The following is an 18,327-nucleotide window of genomic DNA, read 5'->3' on the forward strand; positions in this document are numbered from 1 at the left end:
TCTCACAAACATCACTGTGGCCCCACCTAAGTTCCCAGCGCAGGCACTTCCTGCAAAAGGTTTGGCAGGGAATCCGCGTCCATCCATCATGTGGGTGACGTCACTTGAGTAGCGATTTGACTACTGACCTTGTCAGCATCCAATCCGCGCCCAGCTTGTACGGTACATGTGGCAGGAGTGATCCAGTGGATTGGGACAGTCAACCATCGTAATAAAACCATCCTGGCCATCACTATAATCCCTTTTACCGCAAATTTCAACCATCGACTCTTTTTGGGCCACCAATCAGATGCTTTTTGTTTATGGGTTAGCTTGTTAGTACACACCCATGTCAGTACACACACCATGTTAGCCACCCGCACTAGGGATCGGATGCTTATATCATCTGTTTCGAGTCCATAGTCGTACCTAGCACGTGTACGGAAGAAGAATGACTCTTACGTATTACGTGCGATGCAGCTCTATCAAACCATTCCCCACCCAAATATAAAAAGAAAGAAGAAGAAACTATTGTTTTACGTGGACGTTTAAATCTATAACACGTCATTTTTGTGTATACTACAAAAATAAGGGTTATTTTATTTGGTCAATTGGTTGTTGCCCCCCCCCCCCCCGCGTCAATCTCTTCAGTTAACTTGAATCCGTCCGCCTGTCATCTCATTGCTTCCCTGAAATTGCGTTGCAAGTGGGCCTTTGCAAGGCATGATAACGTCCTGTAGCGTGAAATGACAAATGACCGCGCTTGACTTTGGAGTCATGCCTAGGGGTGTAGGCCGAACTGAGTCGAGCTAGCCTCAGCTCGGTCACCAGGCACACCGAGCTCGAAGTCAACTTGGCTCGGTGACTGAACCAGCATCTCCATCTCGGCTCGGCTCTGTCAGCAATCGGACTAGTTTGAGCCAGTTTTGAGTTGAGTTCGAGTTGAGCTTACTCTACTGTATCATTTTTCTAAGGAGTTGCAGCTTACTAGCGAGCTGAGTGTGTCGGATAGGGAATGGGCGATCTAAGTGTGCCAGACAGCGAGGTGAGAGCGTACTGGACAGGGAACGGGCGATCTAAGCGTGCCGGACAGCGAGGTGAGAGCATGTTAAACAGGGAACGGGCGATCTGAGCATCCGGGCAGGGCGAGGTGAGACTTGAGAGCATGTCGAACAGGGCGAGCCAGAGAGGAAGAAGAGACTAGAGAGAGAGAGAGAGAGAGGGAGGGAGGAAAAGGATGAGTAGTAGATATTAGGGGCACCGGGCACCAAGGGAAAGGGTTAGGGTTTAGGGGTGTCGGTCGTGCGGGCAAGAAAAATCGGTTAAAGTTAGGAGGATTTTATATATATATATATATATATATATATATATATATATATAAAAAGGGTATATATACCTCTGCACCAAGTCGAGTTGAGCTACGGCAAGCTCAAACTCGTTTTCGAGCTCTAAAAATCAGCTCGACTCAGTTTGAACTCAAGTACAAGTCTGAGTCGAGTCGATTCGAGCTTTTTCGAGTTGAGTCAAGCGAGCCAACCGAGCTAGCTCAGTTCATGTACACCCCTAGTCATGCCGTTCACAATCCAAGGCCGTCAACGGGTATGGAACGGATAGGGCTAGGCCCGAAGCCTGAGCCAGACATGGCCCTAGCATAGTAAACTCCAGCCTTAAAAAATTAGTTGGGCCGGGCCTTACTGGACTCAGCCCAGCCCAAAAGTTAATAAGACACCTATCTCTCACATGAATGTTCCCAATTAATCTATATCCATTGATCACGTAAGCCACACATGCACAAAGAAAGAGACATTTATAGAAGTGAAACCAACGGTCTACATTCAAGATGGATGAATTGCCAAATGGATTATTGGAGTGATTGTCTGTGGTATATAACACATGCATCTAAAGTTGTTTGTGGTGGGCTGTAATGATAAAATGACTAAGTCCAAGCTGGACCAAACATCCACTAAGCCATGCATTAGAGACCCAAACCCATCCGATAGGCCAACCTAAGTAGGTCCAAGCCCAGCCCAAAGCCCAGTCAGGCCATTGCATTAGAAATTTCTGCTTTTGGGGATGGCTTGATAGGCTGCAAATCTAGATTATTATTTTTTTAATTGAAAGCTACTGGAGAAAATATTAGTTGATTCAGTTCAATTCGGGCACTACAACAAAAACGGGTATACACGGCATTTGCACTTCTCTTTCATCGGCGCTATGTAAGACCTACCCGACGGAAATCTTAACATATATGGAAAAAAAAAACCCTACCGGCCCCAGCGCGACTCTATCCTATTTCCTACCTCTCTCTCTCTCTCTCTCTCTCTCTCTCTCTCTCTCTCTCTCTCTGCAAAACTAGCTCGAATCATTTAGCTCCTGGACCCCGCGCCTCTCTCTCCCTCTCCCGATCTCTCTCCCCCTCTCTCGATCTGCAAAACTAGCTTGAATCATTTAGCTCCTGGACCCCGCGCCTCTCTCTCCCTCTCCCGATCTCTCTCCCCCTCTCTTGATCCGATCTCTCTCCCTCACTTGCATCATCTCCAGATCTCGCGCCTCTCTCTCTCTCTCTCTCTCTCTCTCTCTCTCTCTCTCTCTCTCTCTCTCACTAGCTGCAGCAACCTGATAACCCATTAAGTATCTAGATCTATTACTCTCTTGTTTCCTAGGGTTTTGGATCTATTTTCTGCACTTTGCAAGGTATTTTGACTGGTTATGGTGGGGATTTACTAGATCTAGAACTAGGGTTTGGATTTCAGAAAATTATTTTTTTAATTCTTCATTTGATTGAGATTTCCCTAAATTCTGTTAATTGAATTTATGTGATTGTTTCTTACATTTGTTGGGACCAAACGATCAATCTCTCCTCTTGATTTTCTTTCCTATGTTGCCGATGGCAATTGACTGACTTTGATTTGAATTTTGCGTGTTCCGCCCATTCATGCTAACAGAGTCGAGGGTTTATTAATGGATTCTTTAGGTGGCTTTTTATGATGATATGATTTTGCAATTTTTCCTGTTTGTAGGAAATTGCAAATGTGAACACCTGTTGCTTTTGTCATGTGTTTGTCGTGTTTTACTATCAGTTTTGCTTCATAGCTCCATGCCAGTGTATTTCCAAGAGTAGGGGTTTCATACTTTCCTTATGCTTGCCCTGTTCTTTTGTTGGAGACCCTGGTTTTTTTTGTTGTGTCCTTAAATTACATTGTATAGAGCATGTTCTACTATAGGTTCCTGTGCTCCCTAGCTTAATTGTTTATTTCAGTTTTATAGATACAATGACAGGTGGTGTGTGCTCCCACTTTCTTTGAAAAAGCAAAAACATGAAGGAATTGTTAATGTGAAGCTCTCATCAGGTATCTGGGTTTAAGCCTAGCTAATCCTTCTGGAGTGCCATCGTTCTAACACAGAATCCAAGTTCACCTCCATTTGTACAACTTTTCCCATCTTTTCTTTTTACCTTTTTTATTTTCTTTTTCTTTGGTAATTTACCTTGACTGTTTTTTTTGATAATCTTGTAATTTGAGAATTTAAAAGAGCTAGGAGCCTTTCAAAAGTTAAAGTCAGAAAAGGCTTTGGAGGGAAAGGAAGTGTAAGTAATAGGAGCAGTAAAACAAAAGCTACATTAGCCATATTTGAAGTGATTACCAATCAGGCACTCTTCCTCATGATTTGGGAGTGGCTTTTGATATGGCTGGCATGGTCAGCCTTGGAGTGGTTCTAGGTGGTTGCATTAGAAAGATCACCTGGCAAGAAAACCAGAACGATCCATTCACTAGTTATGCTACACCATCATAATCAATGTACAGTGGATGGTCTGGTTCAATGCATGTGTGCGCCCCACCTGATTATTCAGATTTTTGTTCCAAGTGATCTTCATTGTATGTTCCGCCCTATTCATGGAAGTGACACATCAGCAGAAAATGAAATCACTGTATGTTATACCCTACATGAATCCTGTCTACACATAAATCATACGTGAAATCAGCTAATTTTAATACCGATTCAAGTGACTCACCTAGCTTTTAAATGATGCTTCTGACATCAGTATGTATGTTCTTCCTTACTTCAAATGATGCTTCTGACATCAGCTGATTTTATTTTTTATTTGGCGATTTTCACTGTTGTATCTTCTTCTTTGAATTCTTTTATAACAGTTAGCATGTTGGCAAATAGTTCTTTGTGGCATTGACAAAAGTCACGTCTCTGTATGTTTTGTGCTTACTCTATGTTATTTGACTATTCAGGTATTATCTCAATTGTATTTTGAAAGTTTTGAGTTTATTGTTTATTTTATGCAGGAACCTGCATCAGAGATACATGACAAGATTTTATTTATTATTAATAATATTTCAGCTTCAAATATGGAAGTGAAAGCAAAAGAATTTACTGATGTCCTGAAAGAGTAGTACTATCCATGGTTTGCTCAATATATGGTGATGAAAAGGTGAGAAAAATCTTATGAATAACGTTTAGTTCCATCAGGTGATTTTTACTTTACTAGGACATTATATTTGACAGAGCAAGCATTGAGCCAAATTTTCATGATCTGTACTTGGGAAGTTCTTGGAGAAAGTTAATTCAAGATTGCTGAATAAGGAGATTGTCAAAGCTACTTATGAGAATTGCAAGGTGCCTTAGCAAAACTTTTTTGTTACCCCTGGTTGTCATTGTCATCACACACATTTTCCAATCTCCCTTAGACACGGACGAATGAGGTCCAGCTAGAGCTTCTACAAGGGACCTTCAAGTGCCTGGAATGCAGTTTTGTCATCAGGAATGTCGAATAACAATTCAAATACACTGAGGTGCGTTTGACTCCATTCCTCGAAAATTGCATTTTACTGATTTCTACCCTTCAATATGTTAGGATGAGATGTTTTATTGTGATTTGCACTTTGTACATTGGGACTGTTGTTCTTGCAACTGCCATGTACATTGTCCACAGTTTTAAAGGTTTGATTTGAATTGCCAGTAATATATTAATGTTCAAATGTTTGCCAAGCCCAAAAACATGCATCAGCGGATCCCACTATGTAGGTACCCTGTGTGCACATGTATCAGTGGCCGGGTGTGATACTCGATCTGTTCATCAGGTGGATCCCACTATGTAGGTACCCTGGCCTAAAATAGGCTACTCCACTCATCATGTGGGCTGCAATTTTAGAAACAAATGGAAAACTTTGAAAAGCTTATATAAGTTATTTCTATTATATCCATTTCTGCCTAACATTGTGTCCCTAATCAGGGAATCTATGATGTGCTGTCTTCTGCTTGGATCTCCTTTTTGGTCCAGTCCATTTGAAAACACGAATATCTTTCAAACTTCTAATAAAGGATGTGTATTTCTGATAATTAAAATTAAGAAAACCCAAACTAATTGGAATGTTTTATAAACTACTTTGCAGGGAATTGATTATTTGAAGTATGATAACTGCTGGAATGGTGGTACTAGGCCAACAATTCGGTAAGCTTACCATGCTTGCTAAATAAACTACTTTTGGATCTGTAAGAAGCCTGCTTGTTTTAGACTGTTACCTAGATACTTTGAATGGGTATTGTAGTGATGTCTGACACTAACACCAACACATTTACTCTTGCTATGGATGCGGTAGGGAGATGCCGCGATATTTAGACGGCTGGTGGATCCTATGAGAATTTGATTTTCTTATTCTCAACCTTATATCTTCTAGTTGTGCATAGAGATAAGAACTGTTTGTTGTAATTGCTCCTATAGATAATAATTATTTGTTGTAACTGCTCCTAGAGATAGGGATTAATCTCTCTATAAGTTGTACACATGATATAGAGAAATACTATCACTATATTTTCTTTCTTTTTTAGATGATATCATATCACACTTTGCTGTGTTCTTCATATATTTTCCTTTGTCATGGAACCATCTGTCAAATTTCTATAAGCATTCTTAGAAAATCAGGTCATCCTCTATTAGCTGAGGCATATCTAGAGTTGGAATCAGCAATGAAGTAGCTTTTCAGATACTAAGAATAGAAAGCTTATGCTGTCAAGCTACCGTTATTTTGTGCTCCTGCATGTGTACCACTGAACCGAAATCCATCCATCTCATTGAGATGTTTAACTTCCAAGGACTGATCATTTGGAAGCAATGAATCAACAGTGGTACACATGCCTCATTTTTTAACTCCATGTACTAAAATGAGCTGGAAAAAATGAATCAACAGCGTGGATAAAACACGTGTCATGATGGGCCGACAAAGCTTTTCCACCGGCTACTGGGTGGTGTTGGGGTTACCACATTCCAAGTCCATAAACATCATGTCTGGGCTAGGAAAGTTTTTAAATGCTGGCATCTTTTATCCTCACTATTCCTTGGTTGGTGTGGTCTACTTAAGCTTTAAAACCAATACAAGCAATCTCTTCCTCTATAGCTCTATAAAGTAAGTCAACGGGTTTCTCTCCATTGGTTTGCCAGGTATTATTCATCAATCTCTTCCATAAATAATTGATCTTGCTTAATTTATATTTTTGTCGCTTCATTTATGTGTTTTGCTAAAGAGTAGAGGCCCAATTTGTAACTCCTCAGAACCCGCTCTGCCGTAAGATATTGCGGTGTATGACGGTTTCCAGCAGGTTAAGTTGCAAGTTATTATATAGAGTTGGTTGGATGTCTTTTATTTTTGTAAATATTGTTAATAGTTAGTTGGATGATGAATGATACTTGTGATTGTGAATGACAATAAACAACTTATTATATATGGAGCCCCAATGTTGCTTGGAGTCTTAGTACATGATAGAGGCCAAAATTGAATGTTCTTTTCTGGCCTCTATTTTTTGGTGATGCTTTGGAAGCATTGTTGAAGTTTTCAGCTTCCAACTACTTCTGTATTTCCATTGGAATTTCAAACTTTGATCATCAATGTGGGAATTCAAATGTGTCAACTTAGTGAGTTCTAGATTTATGCTCATGACAATCATGTTTATAGTAGATTTTAGTCATTTTCACTTTCATGTTTGTGAAGATTCTCAATTTGAATCAGTCACATGCTGTTATAAATTCTTCAATCATTTAGGAACTACTATAGGATGAGGGTGGCAAAAGACCAGTGCTCTCATTAACCTTGGAGCTTTCTACATTGTGGGAATTCCAACTGTTGTTCTCTTTGCTCGTCTTCCATTTTGGAGGAAAGGTGAGCTTTCATCTTTCATGGCTACACCCTTCTTGTAAAGGTTTGCTAATTCAATAGACAACAGGCATTCCAACACATGAGAATGTGGCATACATGTGCTACATCTAGGCTGTGCATCAGGTAGACCACCCCAATATGATCTTTTGTGGACCTACTATAGTTTGTATCCGTTTTCTCTTCACTAAGTCATTTTATTACAAAAAAATTTTTTTCGTTGCAGGGAGTGTTTAGCAAAGTAAAGTCAGCAGCTATGGTGGATACTCACAATCTCATGTTCAGGTGAGATATGGTTGCCTTGCATGTTTGTGTGCGTATGGAGAAATGCATAAAAGTTCATATGGAGAAATATGTTACACCCAAATCTCAACCAGATTACACGCATAATCATACAAATTCAAATGCCAAGGGCCTGTTTAAGTGCCACTATAAAATGAGTGCATACCAGTTTAAAAGATAATTTAAACACTGGTAAGAAAAGACTTGAATCTACTGAACATGTCATTATATTGCTTTCTTATGCCTAAGATTGAAAATTTTTGAGACTGAAAGTGATTTCAAATTTCAATGCTTACGTAACATTCAGAAATTATTTTTTTAATTGAATAGGTGAAAACATTACCTCAATTGGTTGCTGTTACAAATGTGTCATTAGTTGGTGAACTCAAAGAGGCTTTGGCTGATGCTGAGCACAGGCCTGAGATCATTCCTGGAGAGGAAGTTGTCATAGAGGTCTGCCACATTGTCTAGTTTCTTTTCTATTTATGGTTAGTGGCAATTTCATTCTTTAATGTAGCTTTAAAAATTTTCAGGTTGCTCGCCACCTAGATGTTGTCATATGAATAGTAGGCTGTGCAGGTTTGAAGGTAAAAGCAGAAGTCCTTTTGATTGATCATCATAAAATTCCCTTACAGATAATTTATTTTTGCACCATAGATTATGCATCTTGGTATATGTCCTGATTTGAAAAGTCATCTTATACACCAAAATTAATACCAAGCTGGCTGAGTATTCACCTCTTTCTTTTCTCAAAGCCTACCATAGCTGCAATAGAGGCAGGAAAAGACAGAGAATTGGCTAATAAAGAGACCCTGATTGCTGGAGGTCCTTTTGTACTTCTTCTGGCGCACAAGTAAAAAGTAAAAATACTTCCTGCATATTCAGAACATTTTGCTATATTTCAGGTATATAAGCTTATTGTTAGGAAGTCACCATATGCCATTCAAAACATTCTGCAAATTCACCATCTGCTTAGAGTTAGAAGCTTATGTCTTTTGTAACCAATAGGTTCTCTGTCCAATATCAGGAAGTGTTAGTTACAGCGATTCACAATATCAAAGCAACTATAACCCCATAATCCATGATGAATTATTTAACTAAATAATAGGGTGTTGTTGGATGCAACCAATTATGGCAATATGCTCCAGCAAAACAAGCATCCAATAAGAATGTTCCTTCAGAAAAAGGAAATTCATATTTCAATATAAAATTCAGCGCGTGTTAATTTAGAAAAGAAAAAGAAAAGGAGTTGAGCTGTATCACATGACCCTCACAAGTGTTTACTCAATTCCCAATTGAGGCGTTATTTTCTAGTAATAGATAATCCACTTGTACTTTTTTTTCCCAGAAAGGTGGGAGCACACAAAAATATGGGTCCTCATCTATCATATAAGCGCAAGTAAAAACAGAACGGAAATAAAGCCACGGCTTGAGAGGCAAACATGACAGCAGATTCTCTTGTGAAAGATGGCACATGCAGGAACAGTTTATTGGTGTTAGATCAGAGATGATCTTCATCCCGATTTTTCTTTTTTATTTGTGTTGCAGCCCCTCACTGCTTTCACTGTTATTGTTGTCAATTTTGCCTGTTCCATTGTCAATTATGCCATTGATGGGAAGCCACGTAAAGCGCTGAAAAACCAACTTCCATGGAGCAGCTAAGGACTAGCTTGGTTCTGGCTATCATAGGAGCAATTTTCAAAGGGCTAATGGTGGGTGATCCACTCTTCTCGTTGCATACAAGTGGGGCAATCCAGAGTTCAAATCACTTCAGCCTTTTGACGCCACTCGTGCTAGGAGTAAGACTATATAGAGGATTTGTTTTTATTTATTTATTTACATTCAAGACCATTTATTGTAATTTTTTTTATATTGTGTGGTAATATAAATTTTGTTTAATATTCAGTTTTATATGTATTGCATCATTTTTATGTTTCAAATATTAAAAAAAAATTACTGGCATGCTAGGGCCCCACAAATCCATACAAAGGCCTCTACCGGCGCTTGCGTAGAAATCTTACGGCGCTTTTTCACAAGAAAAAGTGTCCACAAACCATTTTTACCGGCGCTCTAAGTGATTTTTACCGGCGCTTTTTCGCGTGGGAAAATCAGATAGCTATCGGCGCTTAGAAAGGCGCCGTTAGAAGTTACCTAGCGTCGCCAATACTTTCAGTGACATACTCATTTATCGGCGCTTGACTAGCGCCAATAATAGAATCGCCAGCGCTTTTAGGGACTTAAAAGCGCCGCTAAAAGTCTCATTTGTTGCAGTGGGGCTTGGGCATATCTGGTAGAGAGGGGATGGATGTTATTGAAATAATTGAAAGCATGGAAAGACGCATTTCTCATGCTTTTTCTCTTTTATTTTAAAGGAAATTCGGTGGTAAATGCTTTGGCTTTTTGAAGCTGGTTGAGTCAGAAGCATGTCCTGACGTCATTATGATCTGCTTTGGAAAGTTCGGATGGTATTGCTTTTTAATGGGTGAGAAGACTAATAGCAATAATCGTTTTTGTTAATTTTGAAGCTAAGGCCTACTCTCTCTTTATATTTATTTAACTATTATTCAAACATTGTTCTGAATTTGTAAGGGGTATTTTCAAGAAATGCCCACTCTTATTTTTTGTTCTTTTCTTGACTAATTTGTTAGAATCACCCAATATATATATATATATATATATATATATATATGGAAAAGGTGGGTCCCATGAGGTTGAGCTGTGTGGGTCCCATCGTGATGCGTTTCGAACATCTACCCCATCAGTCAGATGCACCATTCCATCGTGGGCCTAGGTCTCAAAAATCAAGTCAATCCGTGACTTGTGTGGGCCACACCACATACAGAAGTGGGGAGGGGCCGTGTACCATTAAAACATTCATAATCATTTTTTGGGCCCACCGAGATGTGGTTTGCAAATCCAGCCCATCCATTATGTGTGTCCCACTTGGATGAGGGTTCAGAACAAGTTTCAGCAACATTCAAAACTCAGGTGGGCCCCACCAAGCGCTTATATATGTTTTAACGGTGTCTTCACATGATTTTAAATGGTATGGCCCACCCGAGTTCTTTATACGGTTGATTTTTGGGATATTCTATAATTTAGAGGGCACCCATCAAATTCACGGTGTTGATGGTCGACACACATCACGGTGGGGCCCACACAATTCGACCTCACAGGAGCTTATCGGGAGATATATATATATATATATATATAGATATATATATATATATATACATATATATATATATATATATATATATATATATACATATATATATATATATACATATATATATATATATATATATATATATATATATATATATATATATATATATATACATATATATATATATATATACATATATATATATATGGATGGGGAAAAGGTACTATGCGCTCCACCTCCCGAGTCCGTCCCATGAGGTCGAGCTGTGCGGGCCCCACCGTGATGCGTGTCGAACATCTAACCCATCAGTCAGATGCACCATTCCATCGTGGCCTAGGTCTCAAAAATCAAGTCAATCCATGACTTGTGTGGGCCACACCACATACAGAAGTGGGGAGGGGCCATACACCATTAAAACATTCATAATCAATTTTTTGGGCCCACCGAGATGTGGTTTGCAAATCCAGCCCATCCATTATGTGTGTCCCACTTGCATGAGGGTTCAGACCAAGTTTCAGCAGCATTCAAAACTCAGGTGGGCCCCACCAAGTGCTTTTATATGTTTTAACGGTGTTTCACATGATTTTAGATGGTATGGCCGACCTGAGTTTCGTATACGACTGATTTTCGGGATGAAAAATTCTTAGAGGCCACGGAAGTTTTGGATCAAGTTGATGTTTGTGTTTTCTTTTCATCCATATCTTTTTCATATTATGAACAGTTTGGATGGCAAATAAACATTATTGTGGGCCAAGGAAGGTATCAACAATGGAAATCATTATTCCACACCGTTTGGTGTGGCATGGTCCACTTGGGCTTTGGTTTTATCAAAAATTTGGGATCAACCCACACCATTCGTCTATTTTTCAAGATCATTTTAGAAAATTATCCTAAAAATGAATCATATCCAAAGATTAAATCGACCACACCACAAATACCAGCAAGGGCAATGATTTTCACCAGCCCACCATAACGTTTATTTTCCATTTTTTTCCATCCAATCTGTTCATAAGGTTGCAAAGACCTGGATGAAGAGGAAAAAAAAAAAATTCTTATTGATCCATAACTTCTATGACCCCGAAAGGGTTTCAATGGTAGAAGTTCAATCCCCCACTGCTTTTGATTTTGTGGTCCACTTGATAGTTAGATTTGTCTTATTTTTCATCTCAAGCCTTATGACAAGCTCGCCATATGGATGGACGGTTTGGATATAACACATACCTCATGATGGGACCCAAAGAACTTGCTGACGTCACCCAGCCCATTCCCATCCGCGATATGAACGGACGCGGAGTAGCTACTGACAGGAGACTTGCTACTGAAGTGTCGTCACTAAGTTCTGTGGGCCTAACCATGATGTATGTCTTGTATCCACACCGTCCATCCACTTGGAGAGATCATATTAGTGGATGATCCAAAGAATGAGTCAGATCAAAATCTCGAGTGGACCCCACCGAAGAAAACAGTGGAGAGAGTGACGCCCACCATTAAAAAGTTCTAAGGTCCACAAAAGTCTCAGATCAAGCTGATATTAGTGTTTTCCCTTGTTCCATGTCTTTGCTAACACATGAACAGGTTGGATCTCACAAAAACCTCATGATGGACCTTTGTAAGGTTTCAACGGTAGAAATCACTCTCCCCACTGTTTTCTGTGGTGGGGTCCACTACAGCCTTGGATCTGCATCATTATTTGGTCCATACTCTAAAATGATCTCTAAAAATGTATGAACGGTGTGGATACAAAACATACATCATGGTGGGACCCACATAACTTGGTGACGTCACTTCAGTAGCGAGTCGCGCTACTCAACCTGTCAGTAGCTAATCCGCGTCTGATATCAAACGACTGGTTAGGGCGCCGGCCCTAACCACTCCCACTCCCTCTCTCTGTCTCTCTCTCTCCCTCTCTCTCTCTCTCTCTCTCTATCGATTCATATCAATTTGGGCATTTTTTTTATAGCATTTTGAATCCTTAAAGTAACATTGTGCAATGATTTGTGTATTGGAAAATTTTGAGTTTCGAATCCCTATTTAGGGATTTGTAGTGTCGATTCCCTAATTGTGGATTATAGATTAAAAAACTGAAAATCCCTAATTAGGGATTCAAAATTCAAAGTGTTTGATGAAAATCTGCAATGGTCTCTTACCATGTTAATTGAGCATGAATATTGTGGGTTTCTACTTTGTTGGAAATGGTCTCCTTCCAAGTGTTCGATGAAAATCCTTAATGGTTTAATACCGTGTTGATTGAGCATGCAATGTAGCATTTGTGTCTCGGTAGAAACTTGGCTGTTTATGGAAATTGATTGTTGAACCTAATGTGGTTGTTTATGCAAAGAAGTCTATTAATTTCTGTTAAAAACATCTATTTGGACCATGAACTACCGTGCAGAATCCCTATTGATTGGTTGATGCAAGCTGTAAGCATTTAATCAGCTACCTTCTTTGTCAAAACCATCAGTTTCGTAAGAAATGAATCATATGGTTAGGACCTTCTGGTCAAAATGATTATCTAAGAAGGACAAGGACAATCTTAGGTGTGGCCCACTGAGTTGATTGCTGTTTTAATTGATGATTGGACCCTTTTGTTGAAAATGTTTGATACCATCCATTTTATGGGCACTTTTGGTTTTGTTAGGATAGACTAATCGATGACGTTTTGGCACAATGGCCCAAGAGTATGCTAAACTCTATGGTATAGATTGATGTTCAAGTCCAGCTCAGTGGGGCTGAACCATGTGGTCTTTTCCATGGCTAGTGAACAAATAATGGAAAGAAAAGAAAGTTCATCATCTAGTCAAAATGATTCTCTAAAGACATGGGCAATCTTAAGGTGGGACCCAAAGAGTGTACTGTTTTGATTGATGGTTGCCCCCCTTTTTGTTAAAAAAAAAATCGATACCATCCTTTTTACAGGCACTTTTAGCTTTGAACTTGCATGCATTTGCACATAAATGTCTGTGGATGAGTGAGTATTCTGATGCTCATTTTGCTGGTATGAAATTTAATCTGGCAGTGAAGCGGGTGCATCTGACGAGGAATTCGAAGGAGGGGGGCCGAAGCTGTTTGTGTTGGATACAATGATCTCACCTGAAGTGCAACCATCAGCAGCACTTTCTGATACGTCCTGTTTGTATCGGAATGTAGTACTTGCATGCAAACAATACCTTTCGAAATGTAGCATATCGCGATATGGTAGCTTGTATTCTATATATTTCATTCAAGTGCAAGCATCTCACTTTTGCTATCACCTTTTCTAATTTGGCATCTATCTTAACTGTTCAGTAACTCCTATAAGGAAGAGGAAATACGATAATGACTTTGATCTGATATGTTTCCCTAATGTGTGGTATAAATCTGGAAAAATGCTAGAAATATCCTAGTTTATTATGTGCTATCGAATGTCTTGGAAATATCTGGGGTCTTATTTTTTATTTTTATTTTTTGTGTTCACTACTTCTAACCAATAAATGCATGCTAAATCCAAAAACCAAGCTACACATTACCTTGATTCTGCTCACGGTGTCTAGTAAGAAATTTGCACGTATCGTTTTCATTTATATACATGGATTCATTGATGGAGGCTAGGTGCAGGTCAGTGGCAGCTTGACAAGGTCTTGTTTCTGCTCCCCTTTTTTACTACAATTGGATGAAGTTAGAGGAAGCATTTTTCTTTGGCATTCCTGTATCGAAGGTTGTATTTCCTTGTTTAGGAATGCATGCAAATGGAAAAAGGTGGCAGTTATTATGAGTTCCGGTACAACACGAATGGTGAAGCCCATGATTCTTCACTTTCAGTTAGTGGACTTTCTGAATATCAGGTAGGTCATAGGAGGTTCACTTATCGAGTATTCAGATGACGATCATGCATGTCAATGTAAAGTGCACGCTAGTGCTTGGGCACTTGTGCACTTAATTTTTTTTAAACTTCATTTGTTGAAAATTTTTTCTTGCATAACCTTTAAAAAACTTTTTTTTTCTTGCGTCTTCTGCCCCTATTGGTCTTGTATGTGGTGTTGTTTGCTATGCATGTTTGTTTCTCCATCTTAGTTAGGAATGTCAATTGTGAAAATTCTGTTTCAATTATTCATTTATTTGTGGAACATTTTTATTTTTTTTTTGAATTATATTATTAGTTGTTCTGAAAAATGTTTGCCAATGGTATTTATTTTAAGTTTACTCAAGTGCTCAACTATCTTCTGTGAAGTATCTTTGATAGCTAATGAGGATGGTGATCCATGCTTCTAGTTTTCTTCTCTATTCTGGATAACAAACACAACATTCAAGAAATATAAACTACTTGTTACCGATCAAGAATGCAAATAATATAGGATAAGCCCTCATTGGGATCTCATTGTTGTTTGTATGTGTACAGGAAGAATTTCAGTAGCTCTGTTAAGAATAGAAAGAAAGAGAACCTCTTCACTAATCGGGTATTCTGTTGTTACTGACTTTGTATCCTTGTTATATAATAATGTCTTCTTCTGTTTATTTAATTTAAGGAACCATGTGGATGTACCAACTTCAACTTTGTTCATGATACTTAATATGAATGGTCCAGATCAATGAATATGCATGTATGTATGTATGCCATCTATGGGTCACCATTACTACAATTCTAAATAGATGTGTCACCACCACTTCCACTTACAAATTTGCTAATTTTCTACCTTTGAGCTGCCCTTACCATGACTCCAAGGCTCTAAATACAATGCTATCCAACCCAGCCTCTCTCTATATAGCCTATGTAACTGTTAGGTAAGTACACAGGTGAATGGAATTTGAATAAGGAAAGCAGCTTCTAGGCATGTTATGATCAGGAAACCCAGAAGTGTCTAACATCGATCTTCACTTGTGTTAGTTGGTCACCCCAAATTTGATTTTTTATTTATTTTATTTATTTATTTATTTATTTTTTTTGTGTTCCACATTACAGAAATCAAAATATGAAAGCTCTCAAAATCTGATTGTTTATGAAATGGGTTTTTTTTTTTTTTTTTCACATTACAGAAATCAGTACATGAAAACTCTCAAAATCTGATTGTTTATAAATTGGGGGTTTTTGTTTCCACATTACAGAAATCAGAATATGAAAACTCTCAAAATCTGCTTGTTTATGAATTGGGTTTTTTTTTTCGCATTATAGAAATCAGAATGTAAAAACTCTAGAGTAGATTTGGCTTGTTGTTTTGTTGTTGTGGTTAGCAATATCAATGCCATTTTGTTGTTGGGAGAATCCATATTCTGCTCCCACTTCATGGAAACCATGTGCTGAGTGCCGAAATGGTGGAACTTCAGGGAAGCTGGAATTGCATTCACCTGGTATTGTCCTCACCAATTTGCAAAGGTTTACAAGTAGCTTTATTTTGTTGTATGTATATATAGAGTTTTTATGCCCTTGTTTGCTAGACTTAGTGAACATTTCAAGGTTTTGGGTTAAATGCATTTTGATTATTTTCAGCCAGTTAAGACATTTCATGTTTTTACTTGGTTAAAATCCCTCAATCCTCTATAAAATCATATTTCATACAGCAACAGTCTGGCAAGTGGGAGCTGCAAATACCAGAAGACCCTGTGGCCAGGCAATCTCACAGGTGGCCTATTGGGTTTGTCAAGACAGGATTTGTACGTGGAAGGTTTGCATTTCCTTCTGCTGCCATTCCTTCTGAATTCCTTATTCTGAACTTGAGTTAATGGAAATGATTTTTGTATTCTTATTTAAACATCTTAATATTGTGCCATGTGCATCTGTTGTATGTGGCTGCAGCACCAAGCCAGTGGCAGAAGCCTTCTGTGAGGCGGCATTGCTTGCTCGGCTGAGAGGAGAGCAGTGGAGTGAGATGCAAGAGAAGGGGAGGCCAGAGATTTTTGTGCTGGTAAGGAATCTGAGGTCTGCTGCCTATCGGCTTGCCCTTGCAACCATTGTAGTGGAACAGCAGGTGGAAGACATGGAGTTCATGTAAGCTGCTGCATCTCTATTTATCCAAGTCCCTATTTCATCTCCTAATTTAGAGAACATTCTTATACCCATTTAGATGGGAAATATGGCTTAAAATCACATGATGGGTTCGCATGATTGAGTAGTTTATGCAGTTGAAGCGTGTTACTATTGTGAGTTCTAAACATGCAACATTTGTTCTGAAAAGATAAGTCAGCATATTTTCTCCATGAAGAAGAAAATGAAGGAACAGTTGACAGCATTAAAGAAAACAATGCACAAGAAATAGTTGTATACTTCTAGTTCTTTACAAGATAAAAAAATTAAGTCATTCATACATTGTTACAAAAAAAGAAAAAGAAAAAAGAACACTATAAGCAGCTTATAAAAGAGTACTGACAGTCGCACCTTACTGAAGAGAAGCCTTCCCATGCTTGCAATGAAAAGACTGATGGAAGAACACAGATAAATCTCACTCAGAATGATTTAATCTTTACAATTCATGCTATCCTGATTTGTAGATGTTGGAAACACTGACAACCCAACAGAATTCCAGCATATATTAGAGCCTTTCAACTAGAAAAGAAAAAAGAAAAAAAAAAAAAAAAAACTGCTTTTTGTGATTTATAGCTTAGCTACGAATGGGACCATGCCATGTGCTTATATAGACCATGAAACTTAAGCAACTTCTTTCATGTCAACTACGAATGGGACCATGCCATGTCCTGCCAAAATATTTTGAGCCAAACCATGTATGGTAATGTCTGCAAGAGTGCACTTCTTTTATTGATATGGTGAATAGTTGGATGCTTCTATGTCATGTTTTACATGTTTGAATTTTCTTGTGACTTAAAAAGTTTTCATTCTTTCATTGAAGTAGCACATCATACATGTATAGTTTAGAAGGGATATATGCATCTATCTAGCAAGCAAAAGGCACACGCCTAATATCAATTGTCTTGCCTTCCAAACAAACAAACACCGTGCATTCAAATTTTTGCTACAAAGGCCATTCGAAAACATTAATCCATGGTTGAATATTTGTTACGTAGATCCCATTTGTTATTACTTGAGAGGTCATATGCAATTCACAAAGGTTATTCTACTCTTCTATCAGGCGGAAGCTCTTGATTTGGAGAAAATTGTGCTTCAAACAGTAGTGGAAGTTGTAGAGGACTGGAGAATAGATGATATAAGCGGTCTCTTGGGTCATTATAATTTTAAAGCCAGCATGCTTGACAGAAAGTCTCACTTTTGAGTGGTGACGAGGTATATGAAATGTCTTCTACCATGCTATTTTTGATTTTGCCTGTTTGGCTATATTAGGCTATGTGGCTGCATGGAAAGTTGTATTTCTATAAACAATTGTAGCATGGAAAATGGACATTCATGTGCATTTGTAGTCTGAAAACATTAAATAGACCGTTAACTGTTTTATTGGTATAGTGCTGATTATTGTCTTGATGAATGTTAAATGGGTGAAACAGGCACGCACATGTTTAATCATTGATTGATTATTGTGTGAATTATTTTTTGAATGACTGTCAGGTGTAAGATTCAAAAAAAATATAAACAAATCTCACAATTATTTTTAAAATTCGCAGATATTTTAGTGACGGACCAAATCCGTCACTAATGTCTAAACAACACGACAGATTTGAGGTCCGTCACTCTCCTCACGTTAGCGACGGACCTTATCCGTCGCTAATATTTTAAATGTGGTTTTTTCTAATTTCAGTGTTGGGTTTTTAATTTTTTGCGACTGATCTTATCCGTCAATAATATGCGACAGACCTTATCCG

General features: G+C 38.5%; 1 protein-coding gene across 3 annotated transcripts in view; it reads left to right on the forward strand.

The window, feature by feature from the left end:
* The window catches only part of LOC131232728 (ribonucleases P/MRP protein subunit POP1-like), a 49,389-nt gene extending 31,358 nt beyond the window's left edge, over positions 1-18,031 (forward strand). For 2 of the 3 annotated variants that reach the window (XM_058229178.1, XM_058229195.1), the window contains 3 exons: positions 16,182-16,223; positions 16,355-16,546; positions 17,643-18,031. In XM_058229178.1, the coding sequence (XP_058085161.1) occupies positions 16,182-16,223; positions 16,355-16,546; positions 17,643-17,685 (277 nt within the window). In that variant the 3' untranslated portion in view covers positions 17,686-18,031. Of the gene's footprint in view, positions 1-16,119; positions 16,224-16,354; positions 16,547-17,642 lie in introns of all 3 variants that reach the window. The other variant, XM_058229187.1, reaches the window with a different exon arrangement.
* The last annotated feature ends 296 nt before the right edge of the window (positions 18,032-18,327 follow it).

This window comes from Magnolia sinica, chromosome 2, assembly GCF_029962835.1.
Source record: "Magnolia sinica isolate HGM2019 chromosome 2, MsV1, whole genome shotgun sequence".
Classification (NCBI taxonomy): Eukaryota; Viridiplantae; Streptophyta; class Magnoliopsida; order Magnoliales; family Magnoliaceae; genus Magnolia; species Magnolia sinica.